The 26,618-nt window shown below is 29.2% G+C and overlaps 1 protein-coding gene across 2 annotated transcripts; it reads right to left on the reverse strand.

Annotated features, from left to right (window-relative positions):
• Positions 1-852: 852 nt before the first annotated feature.
• On the reverse strand, positions 853-20,139 carry LOC114179469 (MADS-box transcription factor 23-like). Of its 2 annotated transcripts, none has more exons than XM_028065819.1 (7): positions 19,828-20,139; positions 4,402-4,480; positions 4,085-4,137; positions 1,874-1,973; positions 1,673-1,714; positions 1,500-1,580; positions 853-1,247 (listed from the first exon to the last, which is right to left on the reverse strand). In XM_028065819.1, the coding sequence occupies exons 1-7, from the start codon at positions 20,007-20,009 to the stop codon at positions 1,188-1,190; spliced, it is 597 nt and encodes a 198-aa protein (XP_027921620.1). In that variant the 5' UTR covers positions 20,010-20,139; the 3' UTR covers positions 853-1,187. The 2 variants fall into 2 exon arrangements, with proteins under 2 accessions (XP_027921620.1, XP_027921619.1); XM_028065818.1 differs by having other exon boundaries at positions 1,025-1,247; positions 4,085-4,146; positions 19,828-20,137.
• Between the last annotated feature and the right edge of the window lie 6,479 nt (positions 20,140-26,618).

Below are 26,618 nucleotides of genomic sequence, written 5' to 3' on the forward strand. Positions count from 1 at the left end.
AGGTGGCACGAAGTAAATGAAATTTATACCCACTTACCCACTTTTCACCTGTATATTAATGAATAATATAACAGTAAATTTTGGAGGTACATAAAAAGCCTTGGAGGTGCAGGAAGAAGCGCCCAACAAACGATGAACAAATCCAACTTAGGCATACTAACAGCAGCTTCTTCCCGCACCTCCTTTTTTTCTTAATGCACACTCCTTCTTCTACTATGCTAGGCCATGTTCCCCATCGCCAAATCCATTGCCACCGCCAGATCACACCCTCACACACCTCTAGGCACTATACACAAAACCCATTTTGATCCCTGATCACGCACAACACAGTGGCACCAGTTTTCACTGAATCATATTTTAAATCACTTATTTTAATTTAACACAACTATTATAGCATAACAACAACTCTTGTTTTTGTTTAGTTGAGTTACCCAAACAAGTACTTCAACTTTAATTATTAAGTTGTATTTCACAATAATAAATTATTAAACTTTTTCACTTATTATTCAATCAATTAAAATGAACTAAAAACATATTATCAATAAGACAATTTGAAAACATCATTACTCTTCCACTTGTTCCACCGCAACTTCATTCTTGGATTTAGTTTTTTCATAATACTTCCACAAAATTTTAATCGCATTTCAAAAATTTACAAATTTTGAAATATCATTTTCTTCATTTTAATTACAACTGAGTTTTGTGAGAAAAAATTATAGAAGATGTAGGAAGCAATTTCCTGAATTTCGTTTCATGATTCACGACATACAATATAGATTTACTTTTCCACATATATTATACATTATAGATTTTATTGTTTGTAATTTCATGATTCATGATAGACAATTCACATTTAGAAATAAGAAGATCGAAAATATTCATCTCGATATGTGTCCGATCGATATCTAATAAGTCACAGGCTTTACGTGCACTGCACATAAAGATAAAACTTTTAAACTTACAACATGTTTAGTACAGTTTATATTTAGAGAATTATAGCTTATTTTCTAAAACATTTCTTACATTTTTTAGAAAAAGCAACTAATTATTACTCTAAAACTTACTACATCAGTTAAATTTTTTACATCATCAGTTTGAGGGAATACCCCATAATCATTGCTTCCTCTTGTAATTCACTGTGTTGAGGCTGAAGCTGGCTTTGCTGCTAACTGATAGGTTCAAGTGTATCATATCCATTGCTGATAGCATGTGGCCTTTTCTTTTTCCATATCCCTTGCTTCAATAACCTAGGTAGGATCCAAACCATCATTTAAGTTTCCCTATAATAAACTTGAAGCTTCAAAAAATTAAACCTACTGAGATATATTTTCATTAATTTTGTTAATATTTTTTGTATGAAAATAACATGAAAAGAAAATGTGATGCATATTCTAACTCTACATGAGAGTTAAAAATTGTGAAGCACCAATCCGTGGCATTGTATATTAACACTTTAGAGTATGAATGACAGATAGAAAATGCTTGGTTGATGATTTTACCTTTCGTAGTTCTACATTATTTTCATGGATAAGGTTTATCTTCTTATGAAGTTCTTCATTTTGTTGATGAATGACCATTCCCTGCAAAACATAATGGTGTCAATGGAGATCGGTCTGAAAATTTCAAATTTGTAGAAACACCTATTAAAAGAACGAAACTTAATGCTCGGAACCTTTTTTTGCAATTCTTTGATCTCATCTTTAAGCATTTGATCCTGCAGGTGAAATAAATGATTGTGTATGAGTCATGTATGCATATGACAATTGTATATATCATGTAACTTGGATTTTCCTTTGACAACCACAGTGTTATGGAAAAAGAAAAGGAGTTTGGTTTTACTAAAAGAAAATGAATGGACTTTGAACCATAATACCTTTTTTATTTGAATATTACTCAAACCAGTTTGGAGTTTATTTTCCAGTTCCTTTAGCTGATTCATATTCAAATCAGAAAGTTCTTCACCCATCAGTTGCCTGCATATTTATAGAAAATGAAGTATGAATTGTTTGGCAATTCGAGAGGCCAAACGGCAACATTGTGTGTGAGAAGTAAGTTGCTATCATTCAAAGATAGTTGTTGTAGCATTACAAGTGTGCAAACTCATATATAATCAAAGGGATTCTATTTCACAGAACAATAAGATGAAGTGTATTTAACTAAAATATGAACTTTCAATATATATTTGAATTATGTTGAATTAGAGTGATATACAAAGGATGATCATCACAAAGGTAAGCTAATCAATCATGAGATTACAAAATTGGAATCCTTGCTTGTGATTTTTATGTCTGCGTGTTTTTGTGTTGCATGCATTGAAGGGTAGAAATCCCGTGATATGATTCAGTACATTCATAAGAGATCCATTGTTTGAAAGCTGATATCAAATAGATATTTTTTTTCTTCTTGAAATACCTTGAAAATTACATAAAAGAACATATGAATTGATTATATTAAAGTTTCAAACATTTAGAGAAGACAATATAGATGTGTAGATACCTTAGCCAATGTTGGGATTGTAAGTAAATAGGATTTTACTTGATTATTTGGCCTCATTAGTTTAGATTTTTTTGAAATAGGTTTAACCTCCTAGATTTTAGATTAGGTTGATTTGTTCCTCGGAAGATGCTTGTTGATTTTTGCACGGATTTGATTGGGTCCCCGCATGTTTGTATTTTTGTTTTCCTTTTAGCATTTGCTTAGGTGTCACATGATTAATAACTTTAAAGTAGTAGCTTAAGTGAGATGTCATTCTTCCATAGTAATGTCTTATCTCTAGCTAATGTGATACTTTCAACATCTCCTTCATGTCGAGGTATATACATCTCAAACATGAAACTAAACATTAATGGGTGGTCCGATAGTAGGTGGAACAACATGCCTAACAAACAATAGATATATATATCTCGAGCATGAAACTAAACATTAATGGGTGGTCTGATAGCGGGTGAAATAGTATGTCTAACAAATAACAAACTTCCCGATAGCGGGTGACACAATAGACTGAACAAATAACAAATCTCGCTAGGATAGACTTTAACCAGGTTCTGATACCATATTAAGAAGTGAACTTTAAACTTAAATCAACCCCACAAAACCAACTTGTAAGATAAAATTTACACCCAATTATATATTTTGAAATCGTCTTTTCTATATGGGTGTTCCAATATATATTTGACATTCATACATAAATGGCTTCACAGTTTAAGAACATCAAGATATAAAATTAATTAATAGTTGTTAAACATTATAGATTATTCCTATTGGTTTTGTACCATTCTAGATCATATTAGTTTATTATCATGTTCAAAATCAATATATAAACTATAAATGATGATCTTTAATAAGAATAAAATGGATCTCTCTCCCGTAGAATATTCAAGAGTTATAATACAAAAAAGTTAAATTATATTAGTTGGTGTTGACTCATCATTTTATTGGTAATATTGTTTTTTACTTGAATATTAATTGTGATATTGTGCTTATGTTGGCTGATTAAAGATCTCGCGGGTTAGTACAAAAGTGTTTTAAAGTTGGTTTGAGTCTCAAGAAATTTTGTAATTGTGTGGTATTTCTATGAAAATGCTTGTATATATATATACAAGTTATTTAATGAAATCTGAAATTGAAAAACTAGACGTTATTTTCAAGAATGAGTACCTAATATTGTTGATATATATTTACTCCAGCTTTTCAAATTGAGTGTGATGTCCTCAAATAAAGTGAAAGTTGTTTTTTTTTTTCAATTAATGGGTGGTCCATGTACCTAGTAGAAATTATTGAAAGGCTTGTAGTGGCATTATAGGTATAAAAGTGGGGATTATATGTTTTTATTTATTAATTTAGACTATATATATGAAGGGGTTTGTGTATTGAATAAGGATTATAGTAACTCTTTATTTTATACCTTGTCTAATATATTTTCACGTCACTGGCTTACAAAAAGAAAACACAGCGTTGTATAATTTTGCTAGTTTATTATAATTATCTGTTAGTAGTTAATTACTCATAAAAAAGTAAGAATATTACTTTCTAGTTTCCATATTAATTAATGACAATTATTGAAGCATTGGTTTTAATATTTTACCTGTTGCTTTCTTGCAAATGTTGTAGTTGTTCCCTTAAGCTTGCTGCTTCTCTCTGCCAAAACTAGCAAAAAGCAGTAATAATATATCAAAAGTTTATTTTGTAAAAAAAGAAATAATAATGCATAATAACACTGTTTGGGTATGTTTATAGCACAGTGAGTGAGTTAAATGGAAATGTTGGCAATAGAGTTTGGAAAGAAGGGTAAAATGGTTTTGAATTTTGCAGGAAGACTAAAAGGGGAAACCAAGAGGAAAAAATGAAATTAATATACTTTGTAGGGCTTGGAGATATATAATAATGCAGGATGTGTGTTACCTTGACAGATGAAGTAGGATCCATTAGCCAACCAAGGTTCTCGTTGTGGCTGTTAAAGCGATCAATGATTGATTTCATGCTGTCATAAATGTACAAACCAATATATATTAACCAAATAATTTTACGTGCATCAAAGGACTTTTACACCATCAAAATCTCTAAAATATAGGACTCTGGCAAAATCCCACAATAGCTCCATACCAACAACACCAGCAGCATGAAAACGTGTAATATGATGTTAGCACCTTACCAATGCTGTCAAAAATGAATAACACCATATTATTGTTGGAAATCTAAGTGTAAGTTTAAGTTTTATATTGGGTAAAAATGAGAAAGTGGAATACCGTATAAAGATGAAAACTCATAAACCCAATCTTAAGATGTTGGATTGAGAGTGGTGTTAATGTCTTATGTGATTGAACTCAGATCTTATTGGTATTGTATCTCCAAGTAAAACCCCCTCTATAAACCTAACAATTACTACAACCAAGATTCTATACCAAGCTTCCAAAAGTTCTATAACCAATGCATAACAAACGCATGCGAGTGAGTGGTAGATCTATACCTCCATATCCTTTTTTTGCAAGTAAAAACTATTATTTATCGGTTGCAAAAGTGAATAGGAGCTCAGTTTATGGCATATAGTGATAAATGGAAGGAATCCAATTCTATTACAACCGAGATGTAGCTTAACTGAGAAGTCATAAAGAAGAAGTCAAACACATAGCTATAAACAGGAGAAGAAGGTGAATTTGTCGAACTTTTTATGTTGGTTATACAAAATCAAACTGACCAATTTATGAAGAAAATCTGGTGTGCCCTCCAAAAAACTAAACAAAATTCTATTAGAAAATAGGGACTTTTGCCATAATATTAATTATAAAGCTCTTGATTGTTTTACGAGATGCGAGATCTTTGAGAATTCGACAGAGTGGTGATACTTTAAAACCACAAACTCATTTAACATTTTAAAATAATAATATTTTAATTATATTTATATTATTTTTTAATTTAAAATTATAATATATATTATTATATTATTAAAAAAGTGTCAAATAAATGTATTTTTAAGGAGAATATTAAACAAATCTTTTCTAATTCAATAACATAATGCTTTTGTGATACACACAAAAGGCGAAGCCCGAAACTCCAATAACTAATATTTCATAAACATTAACCTCTTAATGCTATAAATTATGGGGGATAACAAATGGTTGAATATTTGGCTTGAATGTAAACAATATATACTACATAGAATAGTATAGAATTATTGCGCAATAGTTGTTAAGAATAAACAAATAGATTGGGAATCGAAACCTTTTAGATCCTTATATGTATGATAGATAAACAAAAATTTTAAACAAATGATTAAGAGATGCTGGGACAGGTATGACATAAATGGAAGCAGTCTGTTTATTCTCAAAGAGAAGTTAAAAAATTTGAAACAAGATCTGAAAGTTTCAAATAAAGAGGTTTTTGGGACTTAAACATTAATTGAAAAGTAATCATATCTGATATAAGTGATTTAGATAAAAAGGATGAGAAGGGAGACCTTGATGAACAAAGTAAGATAAAGAGAAAATATTCGTTTGTAGAATTACAAACAATAAACCTTAGACAGGAAGCAATCTTGAAACAAAAATCTAGATATAACTGGCTAGGTTCAGGGAATATAAACACAATTTTCCATACGATAACTAGATGGAGGTCTATGCAGAATATGATTAAGGGACTCAAAGTTCATAATGAGTGGTGTGAGGATCCAGAAATAGTTAAGAAAGGGGTCAAAGAGTGTTTTCAAAAACGATTATCAGAAAATGTTGGCAAGATAATAATGTGGCATTTCCAACCATTACTGAACATGATAATATGGTGCTCACAAGAAACTTTTCCGAAGAGGAAATTTAGGTGGTAGTGTTGGATTGCGAAAGTAGCATATGACGTGGACCTGAACGGTTTCAATTTTAGTTTTACAAAATTTTCCTGGAGAATCATTACATTAAAGATGATGTGGTTAAAGCACTAAAAGATTTTCATACATGGAGGAAATGGCTAAGGGGAAGCAATGCATCTTTCATTACCCTTATACCTAAAGTAGAAAAATCCTCAAGAATTAAGTAAATATAGGCCTATATCGTTAGTAGGTACAATATACAATATAATATCTAAAATTCTATCCAACAGATTGAAGAAAGTGCTACATAAGGTTATTGATAAAAAAACAACTCACATTTACTAAGGGTATAAAATTATTGGACATTGTGGTAGTTGCTAATGAAGCAGTGGATGAGACTAAAAAGAAAGGAAAACTGGGGATTTCTTTATTACATGATGGAAAGATTAGGTTTTTTTGTCCAAAATTGATTCAATGGATAAAGACATCTTTAGAATCTAACAATTTTGGTTTTAGTTAATGGTAGCCCAACAAAGGAATTTAAACCGGCTAAAGGACTAAGACAAGGTCATCCATTAGCTTTATTCTTATTTTTTATTGTGGCAGAAGGTTTAGTGGGGTTGGTTAGACAAGCAACAGGTAAAAACTTTTTGCAAGGATAAAGGTAGGAAATAATGAAATAGATGTCAACATGCTACAGCTTGTTGATGATATAATGATTATCTATCAGGTAGAAACTCAAAATATTTTGACTATTATGATCATTCTTTGATTTTTCAAACTTGTATCGGGGCTAAAGGTCAACTTCTGTAAAACTATGTTGAGGGTAATATGTGTAGACCATCCCACAATAAAAAGATTCTCGATAATGTTGAACTATAGTAAAAAGATCATTCCATTTACATACTTAGGTTTGCTTGTAGGGGGAATCATAGGAACAACCAATTTTGAAAGGGTATGATGCAAAAGATAAGAAACAAATTAGGCAAGTGGAGAGGAAAAAAATCATCCTTTGCCGGTAGAGTAACTCTTATCAAATAAGAAATTACAACACCATCATTATTGCATCTATTCGTGTTTAAGATGCCAACAAACATAAGGAATGAAATAAAAAGAGTGCAACGAGAATTCATATGGTGTTGGGGACATAGCTGTAGGAATATTGCATGAATAAAATGGGATAACATATGCAAACCTAAAGAATAGGGTGGCTTAGGAGTTATTGATATATAAATGTTCAATATAGCCTTATTAGAAAAATAGACATGAAGATTGGAAAAACAAAAATATGGTATCTGGAAAGATATTTTAGAATCAAATGAGTCTTGGAGAAACCTAAATAAAAATATTAAAAATAAATGCGAATCCTGGTGGTGGAGAGATTTGAGAAAAGTATATGGAAAGGGTAAAAAAGAAATCTGGTTTGATAATATCTCTTGGAGAAAGGGAAGAGGAAATATTTTTTTTTTCTGGAAAGATAATTACCTAGGTAGGGGTATTGCTAGAAAAGTTTTCAAGAATGTATGCCAATTCTCTTAATAAAGAGGCTACCTTAGGGGATATTAGTTTGTGGAATGGTGGCTCTTAGGAATGGAAACTACAATGGCGAAGGCAATGGTTTGAATGAGAGAAATCTCAGGTAAATAAATTGCTACGAGTTGGGCGAATGTACTTTAGATAAGAACAACGAAGATGAATGGGTTTAGAAGGACAATGACACTAATGAGTACACAATGAAATCGACATAAAACATTATTAGAAACAAAAATATGGATGAAGATGCAGACTTATATGGTCAACTGTGGAAAATTAAAGCCTTACTAACTACATTACACTTTGCAATGAAAATAATGATAAACAAAGTCGCAATATGTGATAATCTAATCAAAAGAGGGGTGAATGTGATAAGGAATGCATGTGTTACGTGCGAGAGTGGTGAAGAAAGTGTACAAAACTTATTTTTTAGTTGTGGAGTTGCAAGGGACATTTGGAAAATGTGTGATAAATGAGCTGGCATTGTTATAGTACATTTCATCAATTTAGTTTCACAAGGTTAGGTAGAAAGGGTAATACAATATAGAAATGTATGTGGGTTGCAATAGAATGGACTATTTGGATACATAGGAATAACATCATCTTTAGAAGTAAGGTGAAAGATGTTGAATAGATCTTTAATCTAGCTCAAGTTAAGGCATGGACTTGGATTACTAATAAAGTTCCTAATGCATGTTTCTCTTCCTCGGACTAGTGTTTATGCCCGATTATACACATAAAAAGTTGTAGGTCTTTAATTAGTCATGTGGGTATAGGGATACACAGGTCTGAAAGCATTGTAGTGGCTTAGTCTAGTTGGAACACATGCAATTGGAAGGGAAACTAAATAATCATATACACATACAACAAGCCTTGATGTATGTCCATTTTGTCATTTATTTCGGATTTTATATTGGTCATTACTTGAAATGGAGCCATACAACCAACATAGGCGTGTAGTTCCTACAAATTAATAAAGGAGCAATGGTCTCAATTTTACTTGGAATACATCTGAATTATAAAAGTCAAATTAGATGGGTATATTTATATGATAGTAATGCTCTTTGGTCGGGATTTTAATTGTATGAAGGTTGTTAAAAATTGGAATATGTCGTTGTATAATAGGTAAGAGTGACATATTTGTGGCATATATTTTGTTGGCGTTTAATTGAGTTCATGTGTATAAAACTTGGATGAAGAGTAGGGTAGGATGGAAAGTAGCAATCCCAATACAAAATCTTGCAATGTTTTCACCAGTCCAGGGAGTTAAAAATACTTTATCTATGTACTAATCATTCTCGGATGCATAGTCCATATCTCTTTTATGGTGTTGTAGAAGCTACTTTTCTTACAATTCTAGCTTTGGAAACTTCTCATGACACCTTCAAAGGCATTTTGAATGGTGCCATAAGAAAAATACATAAAGTCCCACATCAAGAAAAATATAAAGAATCTCATATCATTTTCTACAATATGGAAAAGTGGATCACCCTTAAAAATCACATGGTCTACCTATCATAATCCTTGCCAAGTTTTTAGAACTTAGAAAACACGGAGTGTTTGAAGAACCTATGCTCAATGTTGTTTTTTGTTGGTTTTGGATGTGTGTATATCTCTTAGGTTGGTTCACCTAGTTTTCTACTTGTTATTGTACTTTTTTTTTTCTTTTTTTGTTTTGAGTATAATAAGGGCTGTGAATGTAAAATATCCTTCCCAGCAAATGACATGTGGAGTGTCTCTCATGTGATAAATGAAGTTTTATAGGGAACTAAAATATAATATGCACGTACATTTTATTAGAAATGATATCATACCTTCACATTCATATAGTACATGGATTAAACACAATTTGTTGTAACAATTTAGGAAAAACATAACTAATCTAAAAATAAATCACTTACAATAGTGATCTAGTTGATTAAGAAGACGGGTGTAAGAAACAAAGGAGAAAATGTATAATAAACAAAGGGAACAATTAGGCTTGAAGATTAAATTATAACTTAAAGGATATCTTTTTGATGTTATTATGGAAGAAACTCGAAAAATAAGTTTTCACATTGTCTCCATGAGAAGAAAACAACCATACTAAAAAAAGTTTTGTTCGTTCAAGTTAACAGTTAGATCTAAGGTTTGCAATCAATTTTGAATTTTTGAAAATATTTATACCAATACAAAATTTCATAAATATTCAAATGAACCCCTAGCAAAAGTTATTGAAAGGAGAAGTTAGGCATCTTTAGCCAAAATCAAAATTTGTGGGGAGGAGCACAAGAGCAGGAGAACAACTCTTTGTAGATTTTGAGATTTACAATGAATTCTTTTTTCTTGGCTTAAGGAAGTTTCACTCATTGACATCATTTTAGTATATATATATATATATATATATATATATATATATATATATATATATATATATATATATATATATATATATATATATATATATATATATATATATGGATGGATGTGGATTAAAGAGATGTTTATAGATGAAGGAGATCATTGTGGATGAAGATGACATGAACGTGAGTGAAATGAGATGAGTGTGCATAAAGAAAATGAGTGAAGGTAAAGAAGTCAATTGTGGATGAAATATATGAATGTGAACATATTTATATAAAGAGGGAGAGAGTATTGTAAGTAAGGAGAAATGTCATCTTTAAATTTAAATATCTAGATTAAAAATAACATATTATTCGTATTCGTTGTTATGAAGACACACATATTCATAGAATATAAATTCATGTCAACTTATATGATACTTAAATAAATATTAAAGATATATAATATTAGTGCACTAATACAAAAATGACATATGATATCGGTTATTAAGACATATTACATCGGTTTAGAAACCAATGTTATCAAAGGTGATGTAATAAGTAGAACACATATAACATTGATTGACCAACCGATATAATAAGTCAAACACACATATATTTTATTAAAAAAATCAAGGTGTTTCGAAACAAGCTAGGGTTCAACATGAGTTAGCGGTGGCGATTAGGCTTTAACAGTAAATAGTGGCGACGACTAAGGTTCAACGTGAAGTAGCGGCTAATAAGTGTTGCCAAAAAAAAAGATGATGAAGATCAATCTTCAAAAGTAAATTTTGATGATGATAAAAGCAAGTCCAAGAACTTAAAGTGATGACAAAAGATATTGGAAGACTTGAATTTTATTTATGTATGTGATTAAGATTTTGTAATAAGTCATATATTAGTGAATAAATTGTGTGTAAGACTTAGCTTAGAGAGTCACAAAGTTGTATGCACAAAAATCACTCAGGAAAGATTTACTTTTCATAAAAGCTTTGAGATAATCGATTAACACTAATAATAATCAATTATCCAAATGAAATCGAGATTTTTATAAAAGACTATGTGATAATCAATTATTCACTACTGGTAATCGATTATAATAACGAGAAAATCTTTTTAGAAAAGCTTATATGATAACTGATTATCACTTGAAATAATTGATCATTAACACGACAATTGTGACTTGACTCTTCAAGTTTTTGACCTAATTTTCAAATGAGAAAGTCTATATATGTCTGGTGAAACCTATTTCGAAAATAAACGTTTCATTCAGAGGTTTAGAGTTGTGACTGCTAGAGAAACTCATGTTTGTCAAAAGGGTCTTTGAAAAACCTCTTAGTGGGTATAGTGATAACTTTCACCAAGTGGGTTCTTGAGTGATTGAGTGTTGCTATCCTTTGTGTGAATCAAAGGAGGTAGTCATTCCTTGAGTGATCCAAGAAAGGTGTCTTTCATTTCTTGTGTCTTTAAAAGAGGTATTCTCTAAACCTTAAACTCTTTCTTCTATGATTATAAGTTTGATTTATTTTAGTGTTTGAGTTAATCCCTCTTTAGAGAGATTAACAACTACACGTAGTTTTTTTGATTTGAACCAGTATATAATAATTGTGTATGAATTTTCTATTTTTTACTCTCTTTATTTTACTGAAGTTATTAAAATAAGAGTAAAAAAATTAATTGAATGAAAAACTTTTAAGGGAAAATTTGAAGCACAATTTGTATTAAGAAAATAATTCACCTCTCTCTTGGATTTTGTCCAAAGACAAATATTTCACTGTGCGATTCTAACACTACAACTTAGTGTGAAGAACCTGCAACGGTGAAACAAGTGTGATGAGGGAGGATAAATCTAAAACCAATGCCGGCGGATGGAGACTTCTTAACAGCGGCATAAGATGGTGTTTCTTGCATGCTACAACGACGATACCGATGGTGAGAGAGAAACTCTTATAGGGAGATAATGGAGACCCAAAACCCACAATTGTGCAAAATTTCGAATGGAGAGAGGAAAATGGTGAAGGGTTGTGCCTCCTTCGCACTACAGCAACGACACCTCCTTTGCATGGTAGCGATGATACCTCTTTTGCATAACGACGACAATACCTCCTTCGCACCGTCGTTGCGGTGCGGTATATAGGCTTTTCTTAGCGTTGAAAGGCTACGCCATTGAAACTAGCAGGAAGAGAGGAAAGCAACAAAGTTTCTCAATGATAGTAACGACTTCATTCTTGTAGAATGCAACAACTACGACGAGTGAGAGCTAGGGTGAGAATGGAAAGCCAAAACGCAGGACTTAGCGAATGTTCTTATGAAGAGAGGAAAATGCAACAATGAAGGTTCTGGAAAAGAGAATAGAAAGGAAATGGAGAGAACCGTGAGAACGGAGAGGAGAACACGAGGACATGAAAGAGCACGAAAAGCTCTGGAAACAAAAGGGAAGACAGTGTGAATGCATTAAAAGGTACACTACATCGATTCTACTAAACAACCGATATAGTTTCACATTTTTCTATAAAAGAAATAAAACATTGATATGTTTTTTTAGGAACTATTATATCGATTGGACCTAACAACCGATGTAATATGATTTTCAATATTTACGAAATTGCCACCATTTTATCACGTCGTTTCTTCAGGAACCGATGCAATATCCTGTTGTGATATTTTTGTTCTGCATTAGTGATGTCGCTTTGATCGAACATATATAACATAGGTAAATAGTTGAATTTCTGGTCTGATTTTTACATAGGTACTCAGGAACTACAAGATCAAAATTGAGAACTACGTGGAAAGAATTACATAAACATAACAAAACGAAGACAACATAATCTCAAACTAAAAACTCCATATGAGAAAACAGATTTCATATAGTATTGGCAAGGAAAACACATCAGACCTTACCAACATGCCATCAAAGATGCAAAACATATATACAAGGTAGGGGTACCAAGGTTTGTAAAAAGAAAGGAAAACATTCAACAAATAATCAGATTTTTTAAGGGGTTGTAGTAGGTTTGTTTATTTATTATTCCTTATTTGTCAATCATATGAGATTTTTGGATATATGGCAAACAAACATCATGATGTCGGGTTTTTGATAAAAAAAAATATTGAATATATGATGTAAATGAGAAATAACTTAGGTATATACTATGTAAATGAATCAGAGCACCTTAAGGTTCTAGTATAAGTATACAATTTTTAGTTGATAAAAAAATTTACACTAACTTAAATAAATAATAAAAAATAAAATTAGTGTCAACTTAATTGATATTAATTCAAATAAATATAAATACTAAAATTAAATATGATTAGTATAAACTAGATCAATGCTAATCTTATTTATTATTTTAGTTATCAATACTAGTTTAACACTTATATAAATATTTTTATTTATTAAAAAATGATAAACCAACTGTATCAACACCTAAATCATTTAAATATAATTTTATTTTTTAAAATTTTCGTAAAATTAATTTTTTCCATCACATTAAAGTTAGTTAAGTGGACTCTACTAATGTCGCAATTTGATTATCATTAATATTTGGAAGCAAATTTGTTGTTTTCTTATATTGAATAAAATGTTGTTAATAAATATAACTATTAATTGCATGAAAAATAAAAAATGAAAAATGAACAAGTTTATTGCATGCATTCTTAGTTTAGGTGATATAAATTTGGTAAGAAAAATATGTAAATGTTGATAATCTTGAATGTGATCAACCAAAGGTGTAAGAAGGATATAAGTTTTCATTATTGAAGAAAAGTCTCACGGAAAAGTGTTGGCAATTGAGAATTTTCATCTTCATATTGAAGTATTTTAATGTCTAAAATGAAGCCTGTTTTAGGTAATGAATTCATGATGTCTAGTTTTAGCTGACTTATAATTTGTTGTTTTTTCTGTAAAATTAGAAATTTCATAGTTTTTCTATTTTATTTTGTTATAAAACTATAAAATATGCAAATTTTGAATGTAAAATTATAATATCAAAATATCAATTTTCTTCCTTTCATTGTTTATAATAGTATAATTTGAGGTGCTCTATGTACCCAAATCTAATATAATTTTTCATGCAGATATAAAAATAACTAAAACGTTAGAATCTTTATAAATGTCACTATCTTACTCTACCATACTCATTATCAAAGTAACAATCATTGCAGAAATAATCCTTTTTTGTGTGTATGTTTATAATTTGAAGCAATTTATTGAATCACAACTAATAATGAATTTGTCGGAAGACCTTAAATATATTTTTAATTTAAAAAATTGACAATTTTTTATTCTTAATTACAAAGTTTTATTTACTTTTAATTTTTATATTAATGAAAAATAATATTGTTTCAGTCTCTTATCAAATAATAAGTACATAATTTTATATGCCTTTAGTTTTGACAAGACAATCAAAACACACTTTTTTTTTTTAATGTCATGACAAAAAGTAACTAAACTTTACTCTAGATATGACATGACAATCATTTTACATAAAAATCATATATAGATATGACAATAGTCTTAAATTACATATTTATTTACTATAGATCTCTTATCCTAACATTTGATACTGTATTTGCACATTTTTGTTAATTCTTTTTTAGTCTGCTATATATGACATATCTTTCACCTTACAAATCTGTGAAGTTTCTAAAATTTTCAATGAAAATCATATCAGTTTTCACAAGTCTATCCTAATTTAACAAGGTTTATAGAGTGCTATAACTCTTTAGTAGATGTTTATAGCCATTTAATTTCGTATTCGACTATCAACAAAATATATTATATTTACCATACACAATCATAATTACTCTATAACATATTTGTTCATAAACTGTTTTTTTGTCATATATTGTTTTAATGTATATTTGATAGAGTAATTATTATATTTGATAGAATAGTCCTATATTTTGAAATAAACAATTTTGTAGAGAAAAATTTCAAATGCTTATAACATTAAAAGGATATGAAACATTAAAAGGATATGAAGACATAAAAATCGTACAATTAAAAAATAATTTACATAATTAAATTATGTAAATTTGTTGGACGAGACTACACAAACCGATTCAGTTTATATTTTTTATCTTTTTGATATCTTTTGTTATTTTTTGATATCTTTGTTATCTTTTGATATTTTTTGTTATTTTTTTTATTTCTTTGATATCTTCTAATAATTTTTTTTATCTTTTGTAATCTTTTCAGTTTTTATTTTCTTAAGTTGGTTGTCGGACCTTTACTATTAGGCATATCTCTAGAGTCTTAGAAAAGTCTATTTATTCGCATTTTCAGAATATTTGTACTCACTTCAGTCATTAATGAAATTGTTTCTTTAAGAGAGGATTCTCTTGATTCTTGGATTAGAATGTCATATTCTTATCAGAGACTAACATTTTTGTGACAAATCCTCCTTGACGTATCAATCTTGATTGTGGCGTCTTGACTTATCAATCTTTTGATTATGGCGTCTACCCTTGATTTTTATCTAAGAGGGACCAATTTTCCTTTACTTATCAATCTGTTAGATTTTGACGCATTTCATATCAATCTTATTTTGTGTTCTTTATTCTAATTATATTGATTATTTTTACAGAAGAAATGTAAAGTAAAAAAATATCATCATCTTTCTTGTTAGGATCATATCATAATGTGTATTAAAATACTACATAATTGAAGTTGTGTTATCCTTTCACGGTTTCTGTTTATATCACGTACATTGAAGTCATGCCACTTAAGCACGACTTCAATTAAGATTTTAAAAAAAATTACAATGCACTAACACTACTACAGAATGCGCCTTCCAAGATGGTTGAAACAACTTTCCAACCATGGGTTTTGAACTGTGTAGATGTCATCGTCGTTAAAAGTCCGACAAAAACGACGATGGTTAAAATAACCTCCATAATAAGTTTCAAATGAAGATGGTTGTTGTTGAACTGTTGTTAAAAGTCATCCAAAGAATAGAAAAAAGAATATGTATTGCATATCATGACGAGATTAACAAAGGCAAACCTACTAGAGTAGAGCATAAAAGCATCTCCATCTGAGTGTTAACAAAGGCACATAAGTTTTTCATGGGTTCACCATTTGCTTGCATGTGAAACCATAAAGATAAATTAGAAACAAGTAAAAAAATCCTTCGATAAATATGAAGTACCAATGATAGGTGAAGAGAAGACTCGTGATGAGGGATTTTGAGGCGTGGTGCAGAGAGCTTTGCGGAGGAGCCTCACAATGTGGGTTTTATAGCACGCTGCGATGGAGAGTTGCATTGTGATTTGAAACCAACAGCGCTTTGCAACTAGCAGAGGTTCACGACTAGCGAAGGCTCGCAAAGGTTCACCATTGGCGATAGCACTGACTATGAAAATGTAGGAGGAAGATAAAATGAAACTATAGAGGGAAGAGAAAATGAAACTATAGAGGGAAGAGAAATGAAGGTGTATGGGGAAGAGAAAACACTCAAATTATAGTCGCATAGGAGAAAGAAGCGCACCTCTTTTTTATGAAAGTACTACATATTCGACAATAGTTCTCTATGAAACCATCGTCGCTTCTCCATCCCTAGAAAATTTTAATGACGATTCTTTATATAACTGTCATGATTTCTCACTTGTCCCACTTTTAACGATGATTATCTGTATAATCGTCATCATTTCCACTTTTAACAACGATTGTTTAGCCAACCATTGTTAAAAAGTTCAAAGAAAATGTAATTTTGTCCCCACACGTTTCTTTACTATGATGATTTGTTAAATGTCATCAAAAGGATGTCGTGACAAAAATATTTTTGCACTAGTGTAAAGTCTTGTCATGCAAGCACGACTTCACTTTAGTGAGTCAAAAATCGTGTCAAGTAACACAACTTGTTCACAATGAATTCATGTCATCTTGACACGACTTTCTTATTTTTCGTAATTTTCATAGTGAACCTAGTGTTTTATCATATTTTTGCCTAACGATTTATTTCATATCACATCTAAAGGCTCAAAATGTGTGTTGAAAATCCTTATTTTTAAACTACAAGAAATAAAAGAATAAACATATAGTCTTCAAGTCAACTTATAGGAATAATGGACATGGAATATGGTTCAGGGTATCAACATTTAGATATGTATATATTTTTCTTTTGTAAGGAATAGTTTATAAGGGACTTAGAAAGTATCGTGTTAACGTATTCTTTTTTCAACTATTTAAAATAACAAGATTAAAAACTTTGGAAGAGCTATAAAAAAAGGTGGCAATATACATTTTCATTGACTAATAATGAATGGTAATCTCAAACAGAAAAAAAAAAGGGTAAATAATGCCAGTAAGTCCATTAATGGTTTGTAATAATACCCCAAAATTTTAATTTTTTTATTGAATCCCGGGTCACATTTTATTAGGGTTTCGTCAAGGTTAAGTACAAGATCCTAATTGCAATGTTCCAAACAATCAAGACATTTGGCCATTAGTTTTGATTATTTAGTAAGAACTTATTTAAAAATATTTAGTTTTGTATTTAATCACACACCCTAACAAAAAATGTAATCACTAACACTGTCTAAGAATGATAATAAGTTTTAGGAATTATAAACTTCTGAACTATATATATGGATATTAAAATTTAACAAAAAGTTTAATTTGACAAAAAAGAAGGAAAATAACGAAAATATACACTTTTTTTTTCAAAGTATTATATAATTCATTAATTAATATTGTCGATATAAGCTACGTACATGAAATCTAAAAACAGTTCACCATATGAAAAGAATTTGCGAGATATACTCCTATTGTGATTATATAGAAAGGTTATTAGGTGAGAGAGTGAGATGCTTTAAATATTATTATTATTATTATTATTATTATTATTATTATTATTTATTATTATTATTATTATATTCGATGTTAGACTCATATATAATATACTATTCAATGTAACCAAAGTAAAAAAAAAAATCCATATTAACCTCAAAATGAGTTAAAAAGGGGTTTCCATTTAGCATGAATTTATCTATTTTTAAAGACTTAAAAAGACTAATAACTTATGGGAAAGAGCATCATACATTAAATACCATAATATTAAACTTCACATTCAATTAAATATGTTTGAATCATAATGCACTTCATTATAAAGCTAAAGTGAAACGAAATGATATTAAGCTCAACATGAGTTAAAGGGACTGACACTATCAACTAAAAAACCATACAAGTTTCCAGGCACATTTGAATTGATTTCCTAAATAAACTCATGAACCTTATTAGCACTGTAAGGATCAATCTATAACATTATTTATTTTCTAAAAATGAAGAAATTTAATTTTTTAATAAGAAGACTGGAACATTGTAAATGACATAAACATGAATCTGGATTATTTATATTTTACTACTGCAACTTGAGGAGAACCAAAACCAAGATAGGGCTGACCCAGATACAGAAAAATGAAGGTTAAGTAATGATTGAGACAATCAACAATTAATACTGTGGACTGTTTAAGTGACCTGACAAAAGTACAGGTTTTAAGATTTCTCAGGATTATGCATTTTTCACCATGATCACTATACTGCATATATAAAATCTTGATTCCATTTCTTCACTATGCTATACATAGCTCTGATGTTCACAGATCAACAGTGTCAAATACGGGTAGAACTAGTTAACAAAATGTTAAAAGCAAAAAAATAACTTAAAAATATAATTTCCTATCAAGTAAATGATGAAGATCAATTTCCCTTAACTAAACTGTCAAAACTGAGTTCCTTGAAGACACAGACAACATATGTATATGTCTTAGTATCAACTTTAAATATAGAAGATAAGATATATCAAATATGAAACTAATAAAGAACATATAGAATAAGTACGCTATATAAACTTGTATTGATGATTGTGAAGTATATCTATTACTGCTAGATAATATTTCAGAGGAAAGTTCTGCATATACAAACAAACGGTTACCAATTCGACTTCATGTTTGATATATGTATATTTACTTTAGATTCCACTGTTTTTAGTATTTCTTGATCTACGTTACATTAAAAATATATATAGGTAAGTGTATGTATAATTTACTGGTAAATTAATTGAATGCTGAAAAAATGTCTCAAAACAAATGTAGACAAGAATTCATATCTTGTCGGAGAGATGAGATATATGAAGAATGCAGAAGATCGTTCTTGTTGGTTTGAAATTCAGGTAAACAGATGCATGAATTACTGCACAAAGTAACTCATTTAGCTAGAACAACATTTTTCTTTCTTGAAGATTTCACGGTTAAAAATATGACGAGAACTCACTAGGTTTGATGTGTTAATATTGATATATAAATATATAAAATTATAAACACTGCTTGAAGTGTACTATCATCAAAGAAAAGGTTTTCTTTTCTGCAACCCCATGTTCAAGTTCCGATAACAGATTCCCAGATATATCATATTATTACCAGATTTCATTCGTTTCAGATACTTCAGTTTCAGATGAATGAAATTGAAACCACAGAAACCAGATTAAACTGAACATGTATCTTTATATTCGATTAACCTTTCACCAAAAAATCATATATGTGTATCTGCAAGTTCTTCCCTTCCCCCTCTTCCCCACGAGAAAGAGAAAAAGGGATAAATAAAAAGAATATGAAGCATTGATTCAGAGATATAGATGTTAAAGAAAGCGAAAGAGAAAAGAAATTGAGATTAATTACCTGGTGTTTGAATACTCATAAAGTTTGCCCGTGCAGGAAAACACAATGACTCCAACTTCTGCATCACAGAGAATAGACAGTTCTCTAGTTTTCTTCACTAACCCATTTCTTCTCTTACAGAAAGTTACTTGCCGGTTCGTCAAATTTTCGATTTTTTGAATGGGAATTTTTCCTCTCCCCATCTACTAGGGTTCCCACCTCCACCAAAATTTCTTATCTTCTTTTGGCGTAGCAAGTTAACGATATATATCTCAGATATTGAATTCTGATGCCCAAAGTCGTCTTTCACTGAAACAAATTTGAGTAAAATTAATCAAGAAACATACATAAGGAAAACATGTGTAAATATATAAAAGGCATGATAAATGCAGAGCAGGCTCAAAAATAACAAAAGTAGAAACTTACTAGGAAATTATGCGTGTGAAAATAACGGTTGAGGAAGAATCGAAGAAGAAGAAGATGAAAAAAAAAAAGAAAGTGTTTTCTCTGTATTTTTTTTTTCTTTTTTAAGAAAAGACAGTGTTTTACTGCAAGCAGTCCTATCAACACTAGGATTTACCCTATTAGGGGTTAAATTTTGCTTTTCATTTTGAAAGAGTGTATATAAAAAATAAAATATTATAAATATATATATATATATATATATATATATATATATATATATATATATATATATATATATATATATATATATAGCATGGTAAATGATTATTACACTGTTAGGTAATGAAAAATTACTATCAAAGCCTCGATATTGAACTTTAAATTGTTAAGTAGGTGCATACAGCACAGAGATTTAAAACAATAAAAAAATAATATAAAACTGTTAATCATTACTTTTTTAAGTTACGTTAAATACATAAAGAAATTAATGTATTAAGAATTCTTACAGTGTATTTTTATATTTTGAACAAACAAAAAATATAAAGTTTTATGTTTCTGTAACAAAAAAAGAGCTTATAAGTTTCTGGTAAAAAACAAGAGAGTATCCTAGTTAATTTTGATAAAAAAATGCAAATAAAAGAGATTTTTAAAAAATATTTTTATTTATTGAAGTAATTTAATCATTTTTATAATTTTCAAATTTATTCTGATAAACTACTTGTAAATTTTATCAAAGTAATTTTTATCTCGTTGAGATATTTATTAGAAATATATTTTGATGAATTTTAAATTTTGTTTAATAAACTTCTTATGGAAATTATAGAAAAAAAATATTATTTAACTTATTTACTATAAACTTAATTATAATATTTTCCTTTTAATATAAATATATTACACTACAAGAAAATTTATTATTCGTGACCAATTTTAATGACAAAAAGTAATTAGTCACTATATTAACTAATTTAGATATCAATTTATAAATTAAAAATTATTGATAACTAAAATAATCTCTAAATTGATCACGGTAGTGAATTGGTCACTAATATTAGCTATGAAGATCATAACTATAAAATAATTAGTTTTTAAATTTGTAACTAAATTGATCACTAGTGGAACAAATTTAGAAACTAATTTTTTAGTAACTAAAGTCTTGGTAGCTAATATTAGTAACCAAAGTCTTGGTAACTAATATTAGTAACCAATTTAAAGACCAATTCATCATAGTGACAAATTTATAGACCAATTTATAAACTATTTTAATTACTAATTTTTAGTTTAAAAATTGATATCTAATTTTTTTACTATATGACTAGTTATTTTTTATTCCTATAATTGATTACAAGATATTCTCTAGTAATGTTAAAAGAATGAAATTAACTAAGATTCATTTATTGTTAATCATTTTCACACCACCACGATACATACAATAACATATGAAGCATTTTTTAAAATAACTATTTTAAAAGTTGTATTTGATATGATTTGTGATTAACTTATAATCTAACACCAGTGTAGAGAAGGGTTTCAGCCGCAGTTATTTTGACTATTTGACTTCAATTTAACACCTAAGACATATCCTGCCAAAGTAAAGAAGGGTGTCGTTTATGCCTTGTTCAATACCGAGGCATAATCAAGCTTTACTACATTGGTTCTATAGGCACCGAGACGTAATAATCATTAAAAATTAAATCCGAAATGAACTTTTTATTCAGATTTGGTTCATTGGTTCACAACCAAGGTAGAAATTAAAGACCTATTGTCTGAATTATAGAACAACTGAGGCCTAATAAGCATTTAAAAAAAATCTGAATAATCTTTTACCTTGACTTTGGTTACAATCGAGACTCGTTTTTTTAAATGCAGAATCTATTTTATTGATATCTCACACAGTAAACTTACAAAATATATATATATATATATATATATATATATATAATGAATTAAATTAAATATTTATTTAGAATTTAATTTTTATGTATTATTAAAACAATAAATAAATTTTTTATGTATTTATTATATATATATATATATATATATATATATGTATATATATATATATATATAATAAAACAATAAATTTTACCATTTAAAACTATTTTCATATTCTTCCTTGCTAAGTAATTCTAAATTATGTTTATTCTTCGTCAATTTCTCCGCTCACCTACCAAAACATCATAAAAATTATTTTTCTAACAATAAAGGGGATTCCTTTTTTTGTGTTCACATTTTATAATACCCGTTTTACCCTTGGTTATTTTAAAAATTAATTATTTTATAAATAATTTACTTTTAATCATTTTTTTACAAATCTCTTTTGTCTTAAATCATCATTTAAATTTTCTTTTTACATATCTTTTTTTTATAATTTTATATTTAACAACTATTTTAAAAATTATATATTTGTTATTGATCTTAAAAAATGTGAATACAAAAGCACGATAGTACCTGTGTTCGCTAATATTTTATTAAAATAAATAAAGAGAAGAATACAAGCTGAGAAATAACATTATGAATTCTCCCAATTTCAGAATAAATTCTGCTCTAAATATCTTAAATAGAAAATATCAATTTATTTTTTTATTAAAATTTATTTTCATTTCCAAAACCAAATAAGAAATAAATTATTTTTACTCTCTGTAATCGTTAAATAATTTGATAATTAGTAATAAATCTAAGAAGTAATTTTCGTACGTGCATTAAATATATGTATGTATGCAGTAATTTGTGCCGTGAATATGCTACATCGGTATCCGTACGGATGATATTTGACTGTACAATAGTGGATACTCCCAAACCGTGGGCGGTTACTTTTCGTTATTCTGGTTTTCGGTTTTTGGTTTTGGCGTGGGAGGGAATTGGGAATGCTGTTAATTTTTGGGTGTACCAAAAAATGCTACAATTGTTTTCATAATTTTGCGTTTCTATTTTTTCATTATATTCATTTTTGGGTGTACCAAAAAATTTTTGCGTTTCTATTTTCATTATTCACTAGTTGATGGGTTATATATATATATATATATATATATATATATATATATATATATATATATGATTATAGAAAGATTATGATTATCATATATGATATTTCTAACGATTCTAATACTACTGTTGAGTTATGTTTCATATGGGTTATTGTTATAGAGAGATTATGATTATATATATATATATATATATATATATATATATATGACATTGTTTTTATACATATAAGGCATTTGATATCACTTTTATTCCAAAATCTTAAGATAATGGTGTTATGGGTTTTTGTTATTATATAGTATTTAACTTTGTCTATTCTATCCAATGTGTGACTTTTGACTCACACTTGAATTATTCCCAACACTAATCAGGACTCTTAATAAACTTGATTTAGGTATTACTAGCAAAAATAATGATATTCATGTTTTTACTAAGGTTTTACCATGATTATGTCAATATGTTTGATATAATAGCTAATTTTGAAGGTAATTAAAAGATGAGAAGAAGTGAGGACTGAAAAATTTTCTCAAAGTCTAAAAGTACTATGGAGTTATAAATGATGATAATACTACAATATTTTTTTTTGGTATTTCGATGAATTTTTATTTATGAAAACAAATTTATTTGTATTGACAAATTTTAGAATTTAAATTACAAAGAAATATTTTTATCAGTAATAAATGTGTTGGTTATAAAGTAACAAAGCAAAACACAATAAAAGAAACAACGCAAGAAAGTGCTCTCTTATTTCATTGAATTGCTCAAGGGTATTACATAGTTATACATTGAAAAACAGAAAAATAAAAAAATTAAGCATATTATTTCTAATTAACTTCCTTCCACTAACAAGAGACTTCTTTAAGAAACTAAAAGAATTCCATAGAACTAGAGATATTATTTTGCTACAAAACTACTAAATTATTGACTAAATGCTAAAAATTCCCCCCTTAGACTAAATGCTAAAAGCATTTAGTTTATGTTAATCTCAACACAAACTCCTATCAAAGCTCGAAACTTCTGAAAAATATCCAATTTGGGAGGTTTTGTCATTACATCTACTAGCTGTTGGATGGTGTTGTAATCAACCAGTTCCACTGCACCAGTTTAAGAATAGTTTATGCCATATTGTTGAGCAATACCCTTGACCACAAGACACACCTTATACTTATCCACTTCTTGCTTTTCATTCAATTTGGTCTTATACATCCATTTTACTCCAACCTTTTTTGCTCCATCAAGCAATTCAATCAACTTCCAAGTCCCATTCTTTTCTATTGCTTCCATTTTGACATCCATTGTTGTTCACCAATTCTCACGTTTTACTGCATCTTCATAACAAATAGGACCAATAGTAGCAACAAACATAACAAAATGCATTTCATCTTCATCAGACAATCCTTCTCTTGTCTCAATCTTTCAACCATGATGGTGGCCTTCTATCTCATTCTCCATCTAAAGAAGAACTTGTTTAACTACCAGAAATATGTTCCTCTGATGTTGTTGTTTCAGTATCCAATTCTTCTATTTCATTAACTTCCTCCCTTTCATCATCACCCCATTTCAGATCACAAGCAATACCCTCTTGATATTTTGCATCCCATGCCCATCTTTCATTCTCTTCAAAAACTACTTCTCTACTAATTATAATCATTTTGGAAATTGAATCATAAAGCCGATAAGATTTCACTTCTTCACTAACTCCAAGTATGACACAAAGTAGAATTTTATCATTAAGCTTAGTTCTTGTTTTATCATAAAAGGTTTTGAATTCCTGTGATGAAAATGTTATAATCGCGCAACGGAATGTTCGTGTTGGATAACACCCAATAGAGGGTGAATTGGTTTGTTAATAAAAATTGTGCTTTTAAAAGATTTCCCTTTTAATATCAAAGTTCAATTAATCTTTTCTTTTATTTTAATAATCACAATAAAACAAGGAGAGCAGGGTAGAAAAAATTGCACAATGTATTTTATACTTGTTTAGATCAAAAGACTCTAGTCCAATTGTTAATCTCTCTAAATAGGGATTAACTAAACACTAAAAATAAACTAAAATTATAAATATCAATAAAAGCAGTTTAGGATTGAAAACACCTTTCTTTATGTCACGAGAGATGAATGACACCTCCCTTGAAATCCACAAAGAATGAACACCTCCATTGAAGGATGAAGACACCTTCAATGAATCACACAAAAGATGAAGAAACACCTTTTTTGAATCCACAAGAAATGAACACCTCCTTTGAATAACACAAAGGATATAATAGGGTATGTGAGGCCCGAGTGAGGTGCTCTTAGTGTAAATCTTATGTGTAGATGCTGCTGCAATTGCATTGTAATATTCTATGAGTAGTTGAACTCCCTTGTGTCCAGGTTTGATGTAATCAATTTTGATTCTATTCACTTATACTCCTTGGGTATTTATCTTTGCTTTCATTCAATTATTTACGGTTTAATTTATGCTTAATGATGACTTGATCACTCATCTATTTAACTAGTTTAGATTTTGAGTTGAGAAACCGGTCTCAAACCGTGGTCCAATCAAATCATCATACGTGTACTAGATGCTCCATGGCATACTAGAGTGGATGCTGGAGGAAAGAGTCTTGCACATTAAAGCAAAGACTCATTCTACCAGAAGTTGCTGAATCATAGTGGATTTGAAGTCCTTAGGTTCTAATGTATCACGGATGAACCTAGATTTACATAGAAAGAGTACTCCTAGGACATTGAATGATTTGCAAATTAAGTAAACAAGATGCTAACGATGTAGTAGAAGACGATGAGACGAAATCAATTTATAGCCTCTACTCCACTCAATCTATCTAATAACTACTATCTATTTTTACTTGCACTCTCTATCACAAACATAAAACCCAAAAATCAAACTACCAATATACTTGTTAAATCAATGTGGATATGACACTTGTTGATACTACTATGTACCAGTACACTTGTTGGGAAAATGTTGTTGTAAAACAATCATCATCGTTCTACCCATACTAAGTTTTTCAAAGCATTTCCATAAAGAGTTTTCAAGTACTCAGATTTCTCTAACTTCTATTCTTTGTAAAGGGAACTCTCATCGTCATTTATAGAAGTCACTTTCGAAATTAGGTTAACAATATGAAAAGTTAAGTCACAACTGCATTTGATAATCGATTATCACAATGATTTTTTTCAAAAATATTTTTTTACTAAGATAATCGAATATTCCAGTGAGTTTTGCAAATAAATAAAACTCTCTTAGTGTTCTGCTACTGGGGTTTTGCCTTTTGACTCTTGACCTAATAATTTAATTATTTTAAATAAGATACACATATTATAAAACTTCAACAACTAAACTCTTAAGTCTTCAATGTATCTCTTAAATCCAAGCATTTTTTAAGTCTTCAACATTTCTCCATGAATCATCAATAAGTCTT

The sequence above is a fragment of the Vigna unguiculata genome, chromosome 3 (assembly GCF_004118075.2).
Source record: "Vigna unguiculata cultivar IT97K-499-35 chromosome 3, ASM411807v1, whole genome shotgun sequence".
Lineage (NCBI taxonomy): Eukaryota > Viridiplantae > Streptophyta > Magnoliopsida > Fabales > Fabaceae > Vigna > Vigna unguiculata.